Source organism: Balaenoptera physalus, assembly GCF_965194825.1.
Source record: "Balaenoptera physalus genome assembly, chromosome: 2".
NCBI lineage: Eukaryota > Metazoa > Chordata > Mammalia > Artiodactyla > Balaenopteridae > Balaenoptera > Balaenoptera physalus.
The window spans coordinates 85621630-85640612 of NC_138883.1; the positions used below are offsets into that span (position 1 = coordinate 85621630).

General features: G+C 53.2%; 1 protein-coding gene across 3 annotated transcripts in view; it reads right to left on the reverse strand.

The window, feature by feature from the left end:
• The window catches only part of PLA2G4E (phospholipase A2 group IVE), a 70326-nt gene that overhangs the window by 17625 nt on the left and 33718 nt on the right, over window positions 1-18983 (reverse strand). For all 3 annotated transcript variants that reach the window (XM_082453084.1, XM_082453085.1, XM_082453086.1), the window contains 14 exons: window positions 18210-18250; window positions 16238-16280; window positions 15673-15733; window positions 14554-14714; window positions 14377-14463; window positions 13918-13955; window positions 11912-12047; window positions 10468-10604; window positions 7887-8109; window positions 5328-5442; window positions 4645-4782; window positions 3097-3204; window positions 2347-2550; window positions 633-799 (listed from right to left, as the gene is read on the reverse strand). In XM_082453084.1, coding sequence (XP_082309210.1) covers window positions 633-799; window positions 2347-2550; window positions 3097-3204; window positions 4645-4782; window positions 5328-5442; window positions 7887-8109; window positions 10468-10604; window positions 11912-12047; window positions 13918-13955; window positions 14377-14463; window positions 14554-14714; window positions 15673-15733; window positions 16238-16280; window positions 18210-18250 — 1659 coding nt within the window. The remainder of the gene's footprint in view (window positions 1-632; window positions 800-2346; window positions 2551-3096; window positions 3205-4644; window positions 4783-5327; window positions 5443-7886; window positions 8110-10467; window positions 10605-11911; window positions 12048-13917; window positions 13956-14376; window positions 14464-14553; window positions 14715-15672; window positions 15734-16237; window positions 16281-18209; window positions 18251-18983) is intronic.

The window sequence follows — 18983 nt, forward strand, 5'->3', positions numbered from 1 at the left end:
TGAAACTAGGATTACAAGCTCCTGAAGTGGTACAAAACTTTACAATTGACTGGGCTCTATTAAGGTTATTATTATTATTTTTAAAATAAATTTATGTATTTATTTATTTTTGGCTGCACTGGGTCTTCATTGCTGTGTGCGGGCTTCTCACTGCAGTGGCTTCTTTTGTTGCAGAGCACGGGCTCTAGGCACGCAGGCTTCAGTAGTTGTGGCTTGCGGGCTCAGCAGTTATGGCTCGCGGGCTCTAGAGCACAGGCTCGGTAGTTGTAGCGCACGGGCTTAGTTGCTCCACGGCATGTGGGTTCTTCCCGGACCAGGGCTCGAACCCGTGTCCCGTGAATTGGCAGGTGGATTCTCAACCACTGTGCCACCAGGGAAGCCCTAAGGTTACTTTTTAAACTCTTTTTTTCTTTGCAGCTAAAGAATTGCCAAATATGGGAAATGCTCAAATGTAAGAATAAAATTGGAATTAGCTCAGTAAATCTAGTAAACCCATTGCGTGAGGGCCAGCGGGCTACGCCCCTGAGGTTTGGACGTCTAACCTCCATCAGGGATAGTGGCTTGAGCTTCTCTGATGCTAAGTCTAGGAGCCTGTGGGGAGTGGGGCGGGAGCCTTTCTTTGCCAAACTTGCCTTTGTCTGGGACCCAGCACAGTAACTGAGGTGGATGATGAGGTCAGCTTTTCTCTCCGGCCTGAGGATGGGCGGGTAGCTGGAGTTGACGAAGAATGCAGTGTCCAGCAGGCACAAGTGTTTCACGGACCCTGTCAGCTGGTTTGGGAAGCCATCCAGCACCGTGTCTGAAAGTCAAGGCTTGTGGTTATCCTTACTCCTTGGCGCCCTGATCTCAGCAGATGGTCAGAGGCACCTGGTGGGGATGGGATACCCTGCCCGGAGCTCATCCACTTCAGCCTGGCCTCCAGCCCCCCCCTTGGTCAGGGTGCCCGGTGAGTCCCAGTGTACCCCTGGGTAGGCTGAAGAAGAACAGCATTACCTGGGGGGTTTAGCAAGTCTTTTATGGAACATGCACAGAAAGCCCACTAACGCTTAGCCACAGAATTTGTGGTGTAGCAGGGGCTTAAGACTATCCTATAAATTAGTGCAAACCGTGGGCCCAGAGCCAGCTGCCTTTTCTGCCCCAGATAGTGAGGACAAAGATTATTAGCCCAGGCTCAAGCAGCCATTGCAGGCTGTGGCCAAGTAAAATACCAAAGATGGTGGAAAGTCAAATTTAGAGCCTCAGCAGGGTGGGGACGAAGTCCTGAGTTGAAGCTGCAAGACCACAGTTTAAGAGCCAGCTCTGCCACTCACCATTTGGAGGAGCTTGGGCTGGGCCATCCCTGCCCAACTCCGGGGGCAGCACTTACATTAAAAGGTGTCCCCAGGGGCTTCCCTGGTGGTGCAGTGGTTAAGAATCCGCCTGCCAATGCAGGGGACATGGGTTCGAGCTCTGGTCCGGGAAGATCCCACATGCCGCGGAGCAACTAAGCCTTTGCCCCACAACTACTGAGCCCACACGCCATAACTGCTGAAGCCCGCGTGCCTAGAGCCCGTGCTCTGCCGCAAGAGAAGCCACCGCAACGAGAGGCCCGCGCACTGCAACAAAGAGTAGCCCCCACTTGCCGCAACTAGAGAAAACCCGCGCACAGCAACAAAGACCCAACACAGGCCAAAAATAAATAAAATAAAATAAATACATTTTTTAAAAATTTATTTATTTATTTATTTATTTATTTTGGCCTGTGTTGGGTCTTCACTTTCTATGCGAGGGCGTCCTCTAGTTGCGGCGAGCAGGGGCCACCCCTCATCGTGGTGCGTGGGCCCCTCACCGTCGCGGCCCCTCTTGTGGCGGAGCACAAGCTCCAGACGCGCAGGCTCAGCAGCTGTGGCTCACGGGCCCAGCTGCTCCGCGGCATGTGGGATCTTCCCAGACCAGGGCTTGAACCTGTGTCCCCTGCATTGGCAGGCAGACTCTCAACCACTGCGCCACCAGGGAAGTCCCATTTTTTTTTTAAATGAAGAAAAAAAAAAAAAAAGGTGTCCCCAGAACACAACTGTAGAAAGTCAGGGCCCACATTTCCCCAACTGTAAAATGGGGCCAACTTCTACCTGCTGGGATTGTTATACAGATGCTGTATAGAGTCATTGTACAGATTCAATTAATTAAATACACCACCACTCCACCTGCTGTTCAAGGCTTCACCAGATGTAGAATACACTGTGGGGAGAGTCTGCCACTTGGCCCAATGAACATGGGCAGAGGAGTTTTCTCATCCTTTCTCCCTCCACATCCACTTCCCCTTCCTCTAAACAGAGGTAGGCCTCAAGGGGCAGCAGGTAGGGTTACCTTTCCATGTGGAGAACTGGCCATTCTGGTGGTAGTCGGTGTGCAGCTGCAGCCCCAGCAGGAAGTTGTGGAACTCAGACACAAAGCCCCGGTAGGTGAGGATGTTGCGGAAAGTATTGGACAGCCATGACCCTGGCTTCACCACTGTGGTATCCAGGATGTTGGCATCACATTTGGGGATTTCAGGTAGGAGTGGCTCGTCTTCTGCAGGGGAGGGGGGGCATGGAGGACAGGTCACAGAGCTGGAGTCCCCAGATTGCCCAGGTGAAGCACCGCATGGTTGCCCTGCACCCAGGGGTCAGCCTGTAAGTGCAGTGCACACCTTCCTTATCTAGTTCTCGGAGCCAGGAGGACCCAGGGGAGAGACATAGAACAGGGGCAGGGTAGAGGAGAAGGAGTGGGGTGACAGGCAAGGAGGGGTTCCAGAGAAAACAGAGAGTCCACAAGGGTGACCTTTAACTGCATTCATAGATCCCCACCCTCTGCAGCTCTCCTGGGCGCCGTGCAGCTCTTCCAAGCCTACCACACGGTGCATCCACTCCCCCCGGCCAGGCCAGAGCTGGCAAAGGTGTGTCCAACTACAATCACCCTCCTTTCCAGGCAGGGAAGACCCCCTAGTTGCCTTCCTGTTTCCGTGGGCCATAGGGATGATGTTGAAACACGTGGCAGGTCGACCCGTCCTCAGTTACTGATCCACCTTCCCCACCCCCCTATCTCCCAGCCAGGAGGGGAAGCCGGTGGGTCACCCACCGATATCGTGCACTCTCTCCCTTGTCCACCTGTGGAAAAACTCCTCCGAGGTGTGGGACAAATTCCAGGCATCGAGCAGGTTCAGGGAGAAGATGCTGCTCCACAAACCTAGGGAGCAGGACCAGTGGTGAGTGGCTCTGCCCAAGAGCCTCCAGGCCCACCCAAACACTGATTGATTCTGCCTTGGACTTGATGCCCCCTCCAAGTCGAGCTGCTCAGGGAGTGGGACAGGTTTTCATTTCCCTCTCCCCACGGTGCAGCTCGACATAAGTGACTCAGCTCTTCTCCGCCCTCCTCTTGGAACTGGGAGAGGGTATGAAGGCATATAAGGCACAGCCCCAGGAGAGACTTAATGCTGACAAGTGCAGCCTTCAAGTTCAAGTCCAGAAATCACCCCCTGCATCAGTTAATACACTAGTTTAGGACAGTGCCTGGCACATGGTGAGCACTTGATAAATGTAACACCATCTCTTATTATGATTTAAAAAATGCAACACAGTAATAATAATACTCATGTGAAATCTTTCACATACATTGACCCATTTGAATCCTCCATAAGGTTGGTTTTACTCTTAAGCCCAATTTACAGATGAGAACACTGAAGCTCAGGAAGGTTAGGTAATTTGGCCTACTTTGCACAGCTAATAAATGAGGAGCCAGAGTTCAAGTCCGAGTGTCTCACCTACAGATCTCTGAGCCACATGCTCAACAGCATACGTGTTCAGAGGAAGGAGAGGCTGCTGGGGGCTGTGGGCTTCGGGGCTGACTTCCCAGAAGAAATAGGGCTTAAGTGGGACTTTCTGGGATGGGTTGGATTTGGGATAGATGGACGGGAGGGGGAGGCAGCCAACTAGTTTAAATAAGGGCATAACTGTTTTTGAGGCTGTAAAGATGGGTCTGTTTTTTGCGGTTGCCCTTTGACAGAGGTACTTCGGGCTCTGAAGGGGAGAACTCTACAAGTGGACATCACAGTCGGGCCCCTGCACTAAGTGGGCCTGGCTTCTGGAGGACCAGGGAACATAGTGTTGGGAGCTGGGCCAGGCTTCCCCAGAGACTCTGTCTTCACCCTGAGGTCCCCTCTGGCCCCTTGGATCCCAGGGGCTGGTTCAACCCCCGGAAACAGGCATGTTGCTTCCTGGAACCAGGGGGAAGGGGGTAGAAGTTCCAGAAGCTTCCATCTCAGCCTGCAACTCCCAGTCTGGTTCTGAATGGACACCAGAGAGACGACTGGAGACCAGGACATTGGGAGGGTCCCCTTTGTTCCCCAGTGACCCAGGAGCCCCTGTCAGGTCCTTCTGGGCCCACAGGGTCACAGGGAGATCAGGGCAGTCTGGGAGGCTGGGAGGCGCAGGAGCCTCTCCTGGAATGAGGGTACGCTGACAAATGCCAGGAGGGTCACATGCCCAAGGGATAACCCAAACCAGCGCCAGCACCTGGCACATGATCCTGGGGGAACAGACCGTGTCTCCTCGTCATTCCTCTAATCAAACGCGGAGCCTGTTCCGCATGGGGCGGGGCTCCCAGGGGCCTCCCCCAGCCAGGAGTCACCTAGCATGTAGCTTATCCGCGACTCTGGGATCCTCCTCATCAGCCGCCCCATGAAGAACTCGGAGCCGAAGAGCTCGGTGGGAATGAAGCCTCCATACTTCGGCAGGCCCACCTCGTAGGGGGAGAACTCGAACCACTCTGCACACGAAGCAGCAGGGCAGGGTATCAGTCTCAGGCCGGGACGGCCCCGCCCACCCTTCTCCCTGCTCGCGCTGTCTCCCCGGCCGCGAGGAGCCTGGGATGGGGAGGCCGCAGTTCCCCCGCAGGGCACAGGGGGGCGCTCGTGACCGGCTTCTGCTGGCCCGGCAAGACTCAGTTTTGCAAGCTGCACAGGCTCGTTTGCGCCTCATAAACCCGGACCAAAACCGGACCCCAAAGCAGGGCAGGTCTCTAGAGTCCTTCCATCCTGGCAGCTTAAGAAATGTCTAGGACTCTTTCCCTTCACGAGCTTTATTTCCTCTGTCCCATCAAGTCTCTGCTCAGGGGAGCCACAGGACCCCTGCTGCCCACCGGCTACACACATCTGGGCAGAAGGGGGTAGCCAAGTGGATTTCTTCGGCTGTCAGCACACTCTTGCTGGCAAAGGTATGGTGGCGGGATGCGTGCGCTGGGGTACTGAGTGCCCTTGCCTGCTGAGAAGGGACCCACCCCGCCCTGGGTAAATTTCTAGCCACCAGTGTTACCTCTGAAATCCTGGTTGCTTACATCATCCTTGACATTGATGGTGAGGTAGATGGGCAGGGGGTTCTGGCCCTGGCACAAAGCAGCCCTCTGATCTGACAGTTTGCATTCATTTCTCTGTGTGGAAAAATAATGGTTAAGGAGAAGCAGCAGACAAGCAGCCAGGAAGCGGTGCAGAATAAGAGGACAGTCTGGACCTCTGGCAGCCCGCCAGGCTCCTGAGCCCACCAGGCTGCTCTGGAGGTCTCACCTGACACCAGGCAAAGCTGCTCTTAAAATGTACCCAGAAAATGCTCACTCATCCTTGGGCCGTTCATCACCCCAGACACATGGACAGGGTGGGGACTGGATCTGCAGTTTAGGGCCGTCCTTCAGAGTCCTGGGGTTCTCCTCGAGTCCCAGGGACCAGAGAACGAAAAGGCGGGGGTGGAGGAGGCCACCACTGCCCCCTCTTCATCCTCATCATCTTCCCCCCTAATCAAACCAGAGCAGCTCCATTTTAAAAAAATCTGCTTTGCATGTTGGGCTCTCTCATAAATTCATTTGGGAGGAAAAAAAAGATTCTTCTTTTTTAACAAAAGATTTGGTAACTTGGCACCGGATGGCAGTCAAATTCCCTCTAAGTCCCCAGAGCACTAAGTGGTGTAATCAAAGTGGGAGTCCTGCAGATCAGCCTGGACCACAGGCCACCTCCCAAAGTGAATCAGCCAGTGTAGACAAGGCCAGTGGAGGTTTCAGAGGACCAGGCTCTGACCCTAGGCCAAGCAGCTGCCTGGTGGGTGACATCCATGGGTGCCCGAGCATGTAAAGGCCACAGAACCTGTGTGGGATGGTAAACACGTGTGGGTCAAACAACTCTTAGGCCTCCCTTGAAAGGCCAACAGGATGCCTGTCAGAACTGGGCCCAGAGATATGGGCACCACAGCAATGACCGTCATGGAAGGAGAGGAAGTTGCAGACTCAGGGAAGAGCCCAATCCACACTCATTGTCAAGGGGGCCTGAGGCAAAGGAGCTCCTGCCTTGGCCAGAGTGGAAGAGCAGAGGCCTCCTTCCATCAATCCTAGACTTGCTTTCCCAGGAACCTAGGCTCCTTCTCACACCAAACCCTGGGCAATGCTCAGACTCTAATGTTAAAAAAAGCTTTCCTCCTCACCACATGGAGCACTAACTACTGTTAGAAATATTAACTGTTGACGAAATAGTTGACGAAATTCCCGTTTAAGGAATAGCACAGAGCAGAGCCAGAATTCAAACCCTGTCCTGCCTGAATCCAAAAGCCAACACCCTCAGCCTCTCCCTGCCCTGCTCCATCATGTGGACAGAGTAGACAGTGGGTTATCAGAAGGGGCAGGGATCCATCAAAGGCTGTGAGTGCCCGCGTTTGAATCCCCACTGTCTAGCACAGTTCCTGGCATGCAGGAGTTACTTAATTTTGTTGAAAGAATGAATGAGGGAATGAATGAATGTTGAAGATGTGGTTTGGTCCATCCTTGGTTGCTCAAATTGTCTGTGTTTTCTGGAAGAGGAGATCTACTAGAAAATAATTTGCTGTCCCTCTTCCTTCTGGTAAGTTCTGATTTGAATTCAGAACTCTTCGGACACCTTTGGGAGTGGGACAGATAGCCATAGGCCTGGATAGAAATTAGATGGGAAGCCCTGCTTTGGGGTCAAGCAACAGCCAAAGTTGGTTCCCCCCTGGGGCGTGGGCAGTCGGAAGGGTCCGGGTGTTATCTGAGCTCACCCTGATGTCCGGGATGGCAGCATCCCATGGGGATCCCACTGCCCTACCACGGCCCACATGGCTCTCACAGCAGCTGGGTCCCAACACAGGCTGCCTCTCTTCTTGGGCAGACGCTGCTCAGATCATTGGATATCAGAGCTGGAAGGAACCTCACTGGGCTCATCCTCCGTGTGGTGGCCATGAGAAGGGGCCCAGCGGACCTCCAACTACAGGAGTGTAATTGGCTGACGGCCCAGCTACCATGCTCCGAAATCCATGGCTGAGTTTGTTCTAAGGCCACACTTCCCGCTGGGCTGGTCCCAGCCCATGACTGAGCGTGGCAGGGATCCTGAGGCAGGCCCACTGTGGTGGAGGGGAGGGGGCGGTGCCAGACTCCTCTGATGGCCAACTTGGCTGGGGGACTCTCCAAGGGTCAATGTGCTGACCTTTCAGACCGCATAGTGGGCTAGGATGCTTCCACCCGGCCTTTCCTTCCCTCTCTCCTCCACTTGGGGTCAGGCTTACATCACAGTCTGATGGCTCCCTCCCCGTTTTCTCTCACAGGTTCTCAGAGGGCCCGCTGCCTCTCCGAAAGGTTGCACCTAAGCCACCCCTGATGTGAGGGTCTCGGTCATACTCTAAAGGGACTCGGGAAGATAATCCTACCATCTGCCTGCATCATGCGTTCTGATGCCTCATGCTTCTTACGGCCCAAGGGTGCATCTGCAGGTCTAACCCAACTCCCTCCTGCTGTGATGTACCTCCCGAGGCCCCAGTGAAGGCAGAGGGCTGGGCATCAGCCCTGGGTGGGTTGGGCCCCAGGGGAAGCTGAGCACCTACCTCGTCCGCCAGACAGGCCTCGACCAGCAGGCCCCAGAAGTCTGTGAAGGTGACTTTGTAGCCTTCCTGCCTGCGCTGCTGCAGCTCCTCCTGGAATCTGAGGAGCTGATCTGGGAACAGAGCGGGCATCTTGTCCTTGACTACGTGCCTCCGCGCCTCGTGGATGGCAAGCTCCAGGTTTTTGGAGGACCAGTCAGGGTCACGGTACAAGGTAGCCATGGTCCTGGAGAGAGACAGGCGTGGCTGGGAGAGCTGAGCCAGCCCTGGTCTGATCGACCCTGGACCTTGGCAGGAAAGGAGGTGGGCAGGTCATGGGAAACCCTCACCCGCCAGGAGAGGAGCCTGGAGCAAATGGGGTGAGGCCTGGTCGGGGAGGGGAGTACATTCTTACTCAAAGTCACAATTGCTGCGTTTCTTGACTGCCTGCCGTGTGCCAGGTGGAGTACATTGCTTAACAGTGAAGATTCTGGACCCAGATCTTCCTGGGTTCAAAACCAGACTCTGCCACTCACCAGCCATGTGATCTGGGCAAGGTACCTAACTGCTCCTCACCTCAGTTTTCCCATCTGTGGATTGGGTAGAAGGATGATAACTGTACCTACCTCACAGCGTTATTGTGAAGATGGCGTGAGTCAATGTAAAAGGATTAGGACAGTACCCGGCCCGAAGTAAGTGCTGGGGCCAGCACTTGACCCCAGGCTTTGCTGATTCCAAATCCTGGACTCTTCCCACTCTGCCACATTAATTCTCATAATTGTGATGCCAGCTAAAGACTTACTTCCCCTTCTTCTTCTTAACTTCTATGTGGGCAGTGGGGAGGAGTAAAACAAAGACAGAGATCCCCCTAGCCCTGGGTCTTTGCCTCTGTCTGCCTCTGCTTGGCCTGGACCCGGCTTTTCTCAGTCTAGGTCAGGACAGCACCCAGGAATCCCCCTCCCCACAGTGGGCCCGGTCTACAGCTGCACAGCTGTCTGAGCAGCGGCCTCTTCCTTCAGGAGATTTCTTCAACAAAAAGTACCCTGCTCTGCATAAGGTTCACGCTGTTACTTTCATACCTTTAAAAAGCTTTAAAAAACATTACAAATGATTGATTTTGATTTTACAAAACTCCTTCCCAGTGCTTCCCCAGGCCAGGAGACACCCTACCCTCACCCTAGCTGGGTCTGAGTTCCTCCCAGTTTCCTGCCTGGCCCAGAGGTAGGCCAGGAGGATGCAGGTGCCCCTCTACCCTGATGCAAGCAGGTTTATCTCCTTAACCTGCCTCCCATGGGCAGCGGTTTATCGGTGAGATTAAGAATGTGGGCCCCTCCCCCACCCCACCCCCCCCCAAAAAAGAATGTGGGCCCTGGACTCAGACAGCCTGGGTTGAAATCCCAGCTCTACCGCTCATTAGCTGAGTGACACTGGGCAAATTCCTTTCTTTCTCCAGCTGTAAAATGAGCATAATGACAACATCTTCCTCATAGTTTTCTTGTGAAGAAGAAATGAGATAGTCCATTGGAAGCAGTCACCCCAGTGCTTGGTGCAGAGGCAATGCCGGTAATTGTCAGCTATCCTTCTGTCCCACCTGGGCTGAAGCCCTGGGGCCTCTGGTGCACCAGGAACCCTTGGTTTTCCTCACATCCACCCCCTCAAATGAAAGTTACCCAGAGCCCCTCCAGGATGAGGGACACAGCTTGGGACGTTGAGGGCTCTGAGGCCCACTAGTTACACACAGAATAAGATGCAGCCCTGGCTGAGAGGATGTGGGTGGTCACAAGGCCTGGGTCACTCTAGACCAGGGCTGCATTATGACTTTGGTGGGCCCCTTCCACCATAAAAATATTAAAAATTATCTTCTATGACTGTTGTATAAAGACAAATATAGTGATATATTACTATATACTAAAACATTCTCTTCAACCTAGAAGGTTTTTTTTACAGAACTTAAAAGAAATTACAACATCTTTGTGGGCCGCCACCAGCATCGTGAATCCCAGGTGCCGTGGCTCCTGTGGAGAAGCCGGCCTCGCGCTGGCCTCACCTGTCGGGGGAGCTGAGGGCTCACTCTCCCTGCTCACCAGCCAAGAGTGAGGACGGGGAGCCCGAGGATGCCTGCAGGGCAGAGGGAGCACGCAGGGATGGGGGTGGGCTGGAACGTGGCAGCCAGAGCAGCGGGCCAGCTCCACCCACCCCAGGAGACTTGGCACAGTCTGAGAGAGGGCAGCTGCTGGGGAGATGCACCAGTGGCACCAGTGGTTCACTCATAACTGGCTGCCACACTCCTGGGACCCTGCCATAGTAATGGAGTAATGACCAACACGTGTCCCTGGTGTACCCAGTACTGGGAGAGCATCTCACAACAACCCCATGAGGTCAGGGCTACTACTATCCCCACTTGACAGATACAGAAAATGAGACTCAGAGAAGTTCAGCTGCATTCCCAATGTCACACAGCTGTGAGGGGTAGAGCTGCCCAGGTGTCATGAGTCACTCTAACTTGGGGCGGATGAGCTTTACCAGAGACCCCACCCCCGCCCACCGGCCAGCCTGTTGGCTGCTTGCTCTGGGCTTCACCAGACAGCGGCCCCCGGCTCCTTACCAGGTGGCCCCTGACAGGCCAGTGATGTAGCTGGCACAGTTCAGGATGTTCAGCTTCTGCAGCCCCAGCAGGTGGCCATACATGGCAGTCATAGATCTTATTCCACCCCCAGTGGCCATGATGGCTATCAGTGGGACCTGGGGGCACATGGAGGCAGACTGTTGGGGCAATGCTGGGTAGGGGAAGACTTGGAGCGACAGGCGCTTAGAAGGAACAGTGGAAGAGGAAGAGCTGGCTACAGAGAGCAGAGAGTGGGGACTGAGTGACCTGAAAACTGCCTTTCACAGGTGTCAAGCCGCCTGGTAGGTCTAGAACTGGACCTTAGTTCCAAACCCAATGGTCGGTGTCGGGCTTGGTAAATTAGAAAGCCGTGGCTGGAAGAGTTCTTGGCACTATTAATCTAGCTCTCAGTTAACAGATGATGAACTGGGGCCAGAGGGCTGGGTGGCTCGCTCAAGAACCCAGCTAAGTGTGTGATTCCCTGATGGCTGCAAATCAACACCTGCTGTAGAGGGATTTGATGTCAGGGCACATGATATGTGGTCCCTAGAGACCATATGTGTAAAAGCAGGAGTAAATGGATTTTTGATGTGGGAAGCACAGTTGTCCCCTCTGGGTTTACTTAGGTTTAAGATGTCCTCAGTGTGTTTCCCTATAGATGGGAGAGCAAGGCGTGGAGTCTTTGCCAAGACTCACTCTGTTTTCATCTGAGTGGGGACTGTAAGACCTACTGTCGGCCGAAGCCCCCATCACAGCCCTCCCCAGGGACGAGGTCTCTGTCTACACCTGTGGTCGGCCTCTGAAGCGCGGGCTCTCCGAGGGCTGACCTGCCGCTCAGGGGAGTGTGAGCCTCAGCCCCTAGCACGGAGGTGACAGAGGGCTCTGGCAAAGGTACCATCATCTACGCTGTGTGCAGAAGCTGGCCCTGCGTGAGGAAGCTGCTTCTCTCCAGCCCCCCAGTGCTGTTCGTTCTGGGGTGTGTGTGTGTGTGTGTGTGTGCGCGTGTGTGTGTGTGCGCGTGCGTGCGCATACATTTGGGGGAAGGGAGAATTGAAGAATGAAAGGCCCAGGGCCTTTTGGGTGGAGGTGTGCAGAATGTGGGAGGTGGTGGAGCTTCCAGTGTTTTCCTGGCTGGGGAAAGGATGCCACATTGTCCCATGTAGGTAAGACATCATTCATCATCTCAGGATCTGTTAGTGCACGGGGAGCAGCAGCTGGGGCTCCTTCCTTTCTCTCTACTCTGCCCTTCCTGCCCCTCGCAAACACACAACTGAATCACATCCAGCACAGCCCTCACCTGGGCACCTGGAACCTCAGCAGTAAGGGCCACCAGGAAAGGCAGTGCTGAGGCTGTCCTGGGGCAAGGGAGGGACTGCAGGGGGCAGCTGGCAGGCACAGTGTTCGAAGGACAAGCCTGGCTCTGAGCGGACCTCTGCTCACCCACCTCGTCTGCCTGCAGGTCCTCCTCCAGCTGCAATACCTCCTTCAGCGCCTCAGCCACCACCACCCTCCGCTTCTGCAGGAACTCCAGCTCTGCCTGGCACAGGCTGAAGCCCAGCCGCACGTCCAGTGCCTGGGAGCTGTGGGGACAGAGGACCTTGGCTGAGCGGGTCTGTAGACGCCACCTCCATGGAGAAGACATGGCTTTAGGGTCAGTTGGACCTAGGCTCAAAGGCTGGTTCTGCCAGGAATCACCTTTGTGACCTTGGGCCCCTGCTTTCTCATCTGTAAAATGGGGCTAATCGTGCTTAACTCCTGGCACTGTCTTCAGCACTTAATGAGATAACAAATGTAAAGCCCCAAAGCCTTAGCTGGTGCACTGTAAGCAGGTACTTAACACAATTAGGGACGCACTGAACCCTCTGCCTCCTCAACGAGATCTGGAAAGTCTTGAAAGGCTTCCCCCAGGCACCTTCTAGAGCCCAAGGCCAGACATGGGTGACAAGAGGCCCTGAGATCCTTTTGGCCAGTCCCTCTGAATAAGGCTCTACAGTAGGGCTCTTCTGAGCTGGATAAACAAGGTCCTGTTCTCACAGAGCTCATATTCCTTGGTGAGCTTTTCCTGCTCCCAGAGTAAAAATCACCCTGTGTGACAAAAACCCTTCACATCCCTGATCTCACCCTGTCACCCCCACAGGTCTGCAAGGTGAGTGGGGCAGGAAGAGCATGCCCAACACTTGCTCTCTTTTTATCACATCCCTGATGTGAGCAAGTCCAGGCTTCTGGCCTGGCATCAAAGCCCCGACCTGATCTGTCCAACCTCACCTCCTGCTACTTCCTGGAAGGGTCCATCGGCTCTCAGAGCCCAGGAGTAGTCTGGGTTCTGAGCCTCCTCCCTCTGCCCACCAACATCCCTTGCATCCTCCAAGGCCCTGCTCCCCAGTGACTCCAGGAGAATGGACCTTGACAATTTCCAGCCTGAGTCTTAGTGACCCGAGTAACTATAAAGGTCACATCTTCTTGAAGGCAGAGCCTGGGAGCTCTCTCGTTATGTTTCCTTCATGTCTGGTATAGGCCTGCAGACACAGCTGTGAGGAAATCTTCCCTTGGCCTCAACAGGAATGAATAATAAAACAGCAATAATAATAACATTTGTTGATATTTTCTGAGTTTCCCACTTCGCAGATCACTGATTTCTTCACATGTGTTATCTCACTGGATCCTCAAAGCAACCCAGTGATAGACAGTACTCTTGGTATTGCTCTAATTTACAGATGAGAAAAACTGAGATTTAGAGAGGCTTAATAACTTGACCAAGGACAAACAGCTATCAAATTGTAAATGGAAACTACAGTCACTTGATCTTCAACAAGGGTGCCAAGACAATTCAAAGGGGGAAAGAACAGTCTTTTCACCAAAAGATGCTGTGACAACTGGATATCCACATGCAAAAGAATGAAGTTGGACCCCTATTTCACACTGTATATACAAATTAACTCAAAATTGATCATAAACCCAAATTGAGAGCTAAAACTATAAAACTCTGAAAAGAAAACATGGGAGTAAATCTTCATGACCTTGGATTAGGCAATGGTTTTTTAAATATGTCACCAGAAGCACAAGTGACAAAAGAAAAAATATACATACACTGAAGTTCACCAAAATTGAAAACTTCTGTGCTTCAAAGAACACCATTAAGAATGTGAAAGACAGTCTCCAGAACAGGAAAAATGTTTAGAAATCATATATCTGACAAGGGGCTTGTATCTAGAATACACAAAGAACTTTTACAAGTTAACCATAAAAGGCAAATCACCCACTTTAAAAATGGGTAAAGGATTTGAATAGATATTTCTCCGAAGAAGATATACAAATGGCCCATAAGCCTGTGAAAAGATGCTCAACATCCCTGGCCATCAGGGAAATGCAAATCAACACCACAACAAGATACCACTTTAAGTCCCTAAAGATAAATAAGTCAGAGGGACAGACCGAAAGAGGGCACTTTACCAGGGTGTAGACTTCATGTATAATTCACAATTCTTGTTCTGGGAATTGAAAGATGAAAAGTTTGTCAGGGATGACAGTTCAGAGCCAAGTGCTCCCAACCAAGTAAGAGGAGACTCACCACACGGTGCCCTCCGCCCCCTCCGCCCCCTCCGCCCCCTCCGCCCCCCTCCGGGGGCACTTGACTTAGCGCATGCGCATACAGCGCCCGCCCCGCGCATGCGCACACAGGTTCTCTTCTGGACGTCCCTCGCCCCCAAGCTGGCTCACCTTCCACACCCTGTCTTTGGCTCCACACTGCAGCTCAGCAGTCTCCTACCCCCCAAGACTCCTCTACCCTGCCTGACAGACCCACCACGAGCCATGCCCACCCCCCGGGCCCCCAGGCTCGCCCCGTCTCCCTTCCACAGGCACTCCAGGCTACGCTGCTCAGGGATCCCTTCCCAGACCCAGGCCCCTCACCACAGGCAGGGTCACCGCCTGGCCGTCACGGAGGCAATCCAGGGGCTGACACACAGGGCCATTCTTGCCCGCACCGCAGCAGGAAAGCTGGAAGGATGGGCCGTTTTGTGAGGGGAGGGGCTCCTCCCGCCGCCCGCCTGAACCAGCCCCTAACCCCCTACTGCCGCAGCCTCCTACCTCAGAGCGCCGTTGGCTCTTGGGCACCTCCACCTGGACCTGGGGCTGGAAGTACTTGGGGAAGTGGAAGCAGGCAGGGTTTGGGCGGCAGGGCTCCAGGCAGTGTGAGATGTGCTGGGTGTGCTCGAAGGACTCCGTCACTGTCACCAGGAGGCCCTTCACTGGAAGAGAGGACACGAGAGGGCTGAGACCCCTGGGAAGCCTCCCACTTCCCACCCCAACTCGGCTCAGTAAAATGCCTAGGGGAGGCACCCAGGACAGGGGTTTAGAATTACCGAGGGCACTGGTTAAAATGCCCCAGAGAGTCTCATTCTGAAAGGCCAGGCGGGGCCCAGGAATCTGCGTTTTTACAAGGCTTTTTGTGTGTGTGTGTGTGTGTGTGTGTGTGTGTGTGTGTGAGGTCTGAGAGGCTGAGTTTTCTGGACTAGCCCTCCTAGGTTCTGCTCCTCCACAAGGTGCCCCAAAGTTACCTTCCCACTGCACTGAAAGCTGGCCCTCTCCTTGCTGCCAGTTTGGGGGCAGAGCCTCTTCCTTCCCCCTCCCTCCCCCATGCCAGTGGGGCTCTGTGCCGCTCTCCTCTCTGCAGACAGGGCTGGAAGCCTTGCATGGGGGGGGATGGGGTGGAGTGGTGAGAAGGAGAGTCGTGTATTTGCGGATCTCTTAGGTCCCTGCCAGCTATAAGATGCTAGGACTCCATTAATTGCAGTCTGACTAGAGGAAAGGGTTCAGCTAGAGGGGACTTGGGTGTTGTCGGGGCCCTCCTGCCCTGGGTGCTGACCACTGCTCTAGACCCAGGGAACCCCCCATCTGGCAGGCGTGTGGCGAAGACTGGTGTGGACAGATGAGCAGTACTGTGCCACTGACCTGTGGTCCAGGGCGTTCATCAAGCCCGGGAAGCTCTGAGGGTCTTGTGGGGACCTGAAGAGCAGGCCCTTCTTAGAGCAGGGGGAGGACAGTGGTTAATGACCCCTGAGGGTGAAGTGATCCCAAGGAGTGTCAACCAAGCTTTTGGTTCCCCATGGAGCCCAGGGCAGCCATAGAGCAGCCAACTCTGGTGTTGACAGGGTTGGGAAGTGGCACTGCCACCCCCCAGCAGGCAGAGGTGGTAAAAGGGCTCACTTTTCCTATTCTTCTGTCTCCTGGATTCTGCATGAACCTCCAGGCAGGACACTTGTCGAGACTGAAACAAAGGAAGGGGAGGTCATTTTGAGCACAAGCTGCCCGGGATGCTCTACCAGGCCACAAACTCCCAAAGACTGATTTTCGGGGGAGAGATTTCCTTGAATCCTGAGGCTTTACATGCATCTAATTGAAATGGCTGTACCAACAGCCTAATTATGAAAATCTTTTTAATTCTGAACTTGTGCTTATAGAGAGATTGGAGTTGGGGGAAAATGGGGCGGGACTGATTCTGAGAGTGGGTGCTTTTATTAGGGAAGTTCCTGAGGTCGTCGTTTTGGGAGATGGGATGCTGGTCCAGGTGTTTCCTCCCCAGGAGCAGGAGCCCAGCTGCTGCCCCCACCACTGCCCGCAACCCCTTTGTCTGGCTTCAGTTAGTCTGACTCCTAGCGGACTCTGGGACAAGGGCCCAAGTTGGGCCTGGTTTTCCCTCCCACAGTTCTGTTCCCAAGAGCAGCAGCCACAGGTGGCCTCTGGAGCCACAGGAGCCTGGAAGGACAATTACCACCAGCACGCCATTGGTGATGAGACTCTCAGGTGGAGAGGGGCTGAAAAATAAAATGAGAACTCCTGGTCAGTCATATCGTTCTTTCTAAAAATTTATTTTATTGAAGTAGAGTTGATTTACAACATTGTGTTAATTTCTACTGTGCAGCAAAGTGACTCAGTTATATACATTCTTTTTCATATTCTTTTCCATTATGGTTTATCACAGGATATTGAGTATAGTTCCCTGTGCTATACAGTAGGACCTTGTTGTTTATCCATCCTATATACAATAGTTTGCACCTGCTAATTCCAAATTCCCAATCCAACCCTCCCCTACCCCCTCTTCCCCTTGGCAACCACAAGTCTATTCTTTAAGTCATATCATTCTTGACTGATTTCTCACAAAGGTGACAAACAGCCTACGTAGGGTCAATAAGGAGATAGCAGAGCCTTCTTAATCCTTGTGAAAAATACTGGCTTAAGAAACCTTAGATCTGCAGATTGTCAAGGGGAAAACTGGCATACATTTTAAATAGAATGTCCAGGAAAAAAAAAGATTTATAGGTTAGAGGGAGTAGAAGAGTTTCTTTTCTTTTTCTTCCTTAAAGGGTAGCTGTTCTTTATGTCCAACCAGATGCAACTGCATGGAGTTATGAGGATAAACAGGTTGCAAGAAAAGGCCAGAGCCCACCATCTCGAGCAGATGTAACAGTTCTGGTAGTAAAACGGACTCATCCTCCCTTCTGTGCTTTATTTAATTTGTGCATTTAACAAATAGTTTTGACCCAGCTAGAGAGGGGCCTGGTGAGCGTGAAATGTCCTTGTGTTACAAAGCTGAGAAAACCTCCAAGGTTGCAATTCACCTAGGGGAGTCCACAGCCTCCCTTGTCAAAATTAAGCCCAAGATGACTGTGTTTCCAGATCAACTCTGATTACCAGTGCTGACGTATTTCATTCTGTAAGCCACTTTCTAATTCACCCAAGGAATGTTTTTCCCCCTAAAAGTCCTGTCAAACCAAGAACTGAAGGAGAGAGCCCAGATTTTCTTTAATGTGAAACAAATAAAGTTGATTTTAATTTGTCAAATTTAATTTAAATTTTAATTTAAGTTGATTTTAATGAGGCACCTCCAATAGTTCCAAGACCCCCTATGCAGAGGATTCTCCGGGTGGAATTTGACAAGCGCTCTTGTTCTAGTTCCTGCCTCTCATTGTCCCCCTGTCCCTGGGCTGATCATAAGTCCAGGGGACTCAGTTCTGCCAGGGTTAAGAAGCTGGTTGCCCAATCACAAGGCACACTGCTGCCCCAGGGCAGGCTTGTCCCCTCCCAGCAGGGGCCCTACTCCCCTCTCTCACCACCCTTTCCTTTCCTTTCTCTCTCTGTGTCCTCTTCTCCCCACACTCCAGCTCTGTGACCCAATTCCACTTGCGTCCACGGCATAGTCATACCTCCAGGACCCTGGATCTTTTTCTTAATTGGACATGATGAGAAATAACCCCACATCTCTGTCCTGAGCCTCCCCTTGACTTGGTTCCAGAGTTGGGTGCAGAGGGGCATGGCCTCTGTTTCAGGCCAGGGTGTGGGAGAGTTTGTTCTAACAGTCCTGGGTCCAGGAGGACACGCCTTGGTCCTGACCTCTTTCTCAGCATGGCCTCAAGAAGGCCCCATCCCCATGGTGGCAGGAAGTCTTCCCAGAGGCCACTCTCAGAAATGCGGGGGAGCTGAGGCAGGTGATTTGGCCAGAGTACTAGATCTTTAAAGCAATACTGACATCGGTAGACCTGGATGAGAAGCGGGGGGGCCCAGGCACCTACGGGATTTAGAAGTTCCCAAGTGATTCTGATGCACAGTGAGGAGCGTCAGGGGTGGGCGTAGAAGTGGGGGTGGGGAACTGCAGAAAGGAGGACCCAGCTGTACAACGCCTGTGGCCAGAAACTGCTTTGGGGTCAGGACCTTGGTGGAATCCTAGGGGGTTGGGTCCTACTCACCTCTCCTCCAGCAGGAACTCCACCTCCAGCTCCTCCATGCCCTGCAGGGGGAGGAAGAGACTGCAGTTGTGAGCTGTGTCTACACCTCTCTGCAGACCAGGATCCTGTGCCATCCCAGGAGACCCTGTGGACCTGCCCCTGTCCTTCGCACACGGCTGTCCTGCTGTCTTGGAGTGGGGGCAGCTGCTCCTGGCTCTTTTTGTCCCCTCTGCCTCCCTCTGTCCCCAAGTCTTTGATATCAGGAACATCACTGACCACCCAGGGGAGGGTCAGGGTGTGGAGGTGACCCCTAGCCCCAGCAGGTAACTCTCTCTGCCCCAGAACATTTTCCTTTCATCTTCTCCCTCCAGCTTCCATTGCTCTCCTTCTTCCCCAAGGGGCTCAGGGCCTGGGGCAAGGGAGATATTGCCCCCAGCAAGCTCAACTCTGAAGGCTAGGAGCCCCTTCCTTCAGCTACTGCTTTGCATCTCTTGCTGTGTAACCTCAGGAAGTCATGACCTCCCTCACTGGACCTTAATTTCCCCACAGAGTATAAGCCAGGTGAGGGCAGGGATGCTTGTCCCTGAGGTGTCCCCAGTGCACGGAACAGTGCCTGGCCCATAGGGCATTCAAATACTTGTTGAATGGATTGATAACATCCTGGGCCTTTTCAGCTCTGACTTTTTCTGATTTGCAGATTTGCACTCCTTTATCCTTATCTGTCCTCTGTCCCCTGGGACCATCCCAGAAGCAGGACTCTGAGGGAAGAAAGGGAATCAACACTTATTCTGTCTC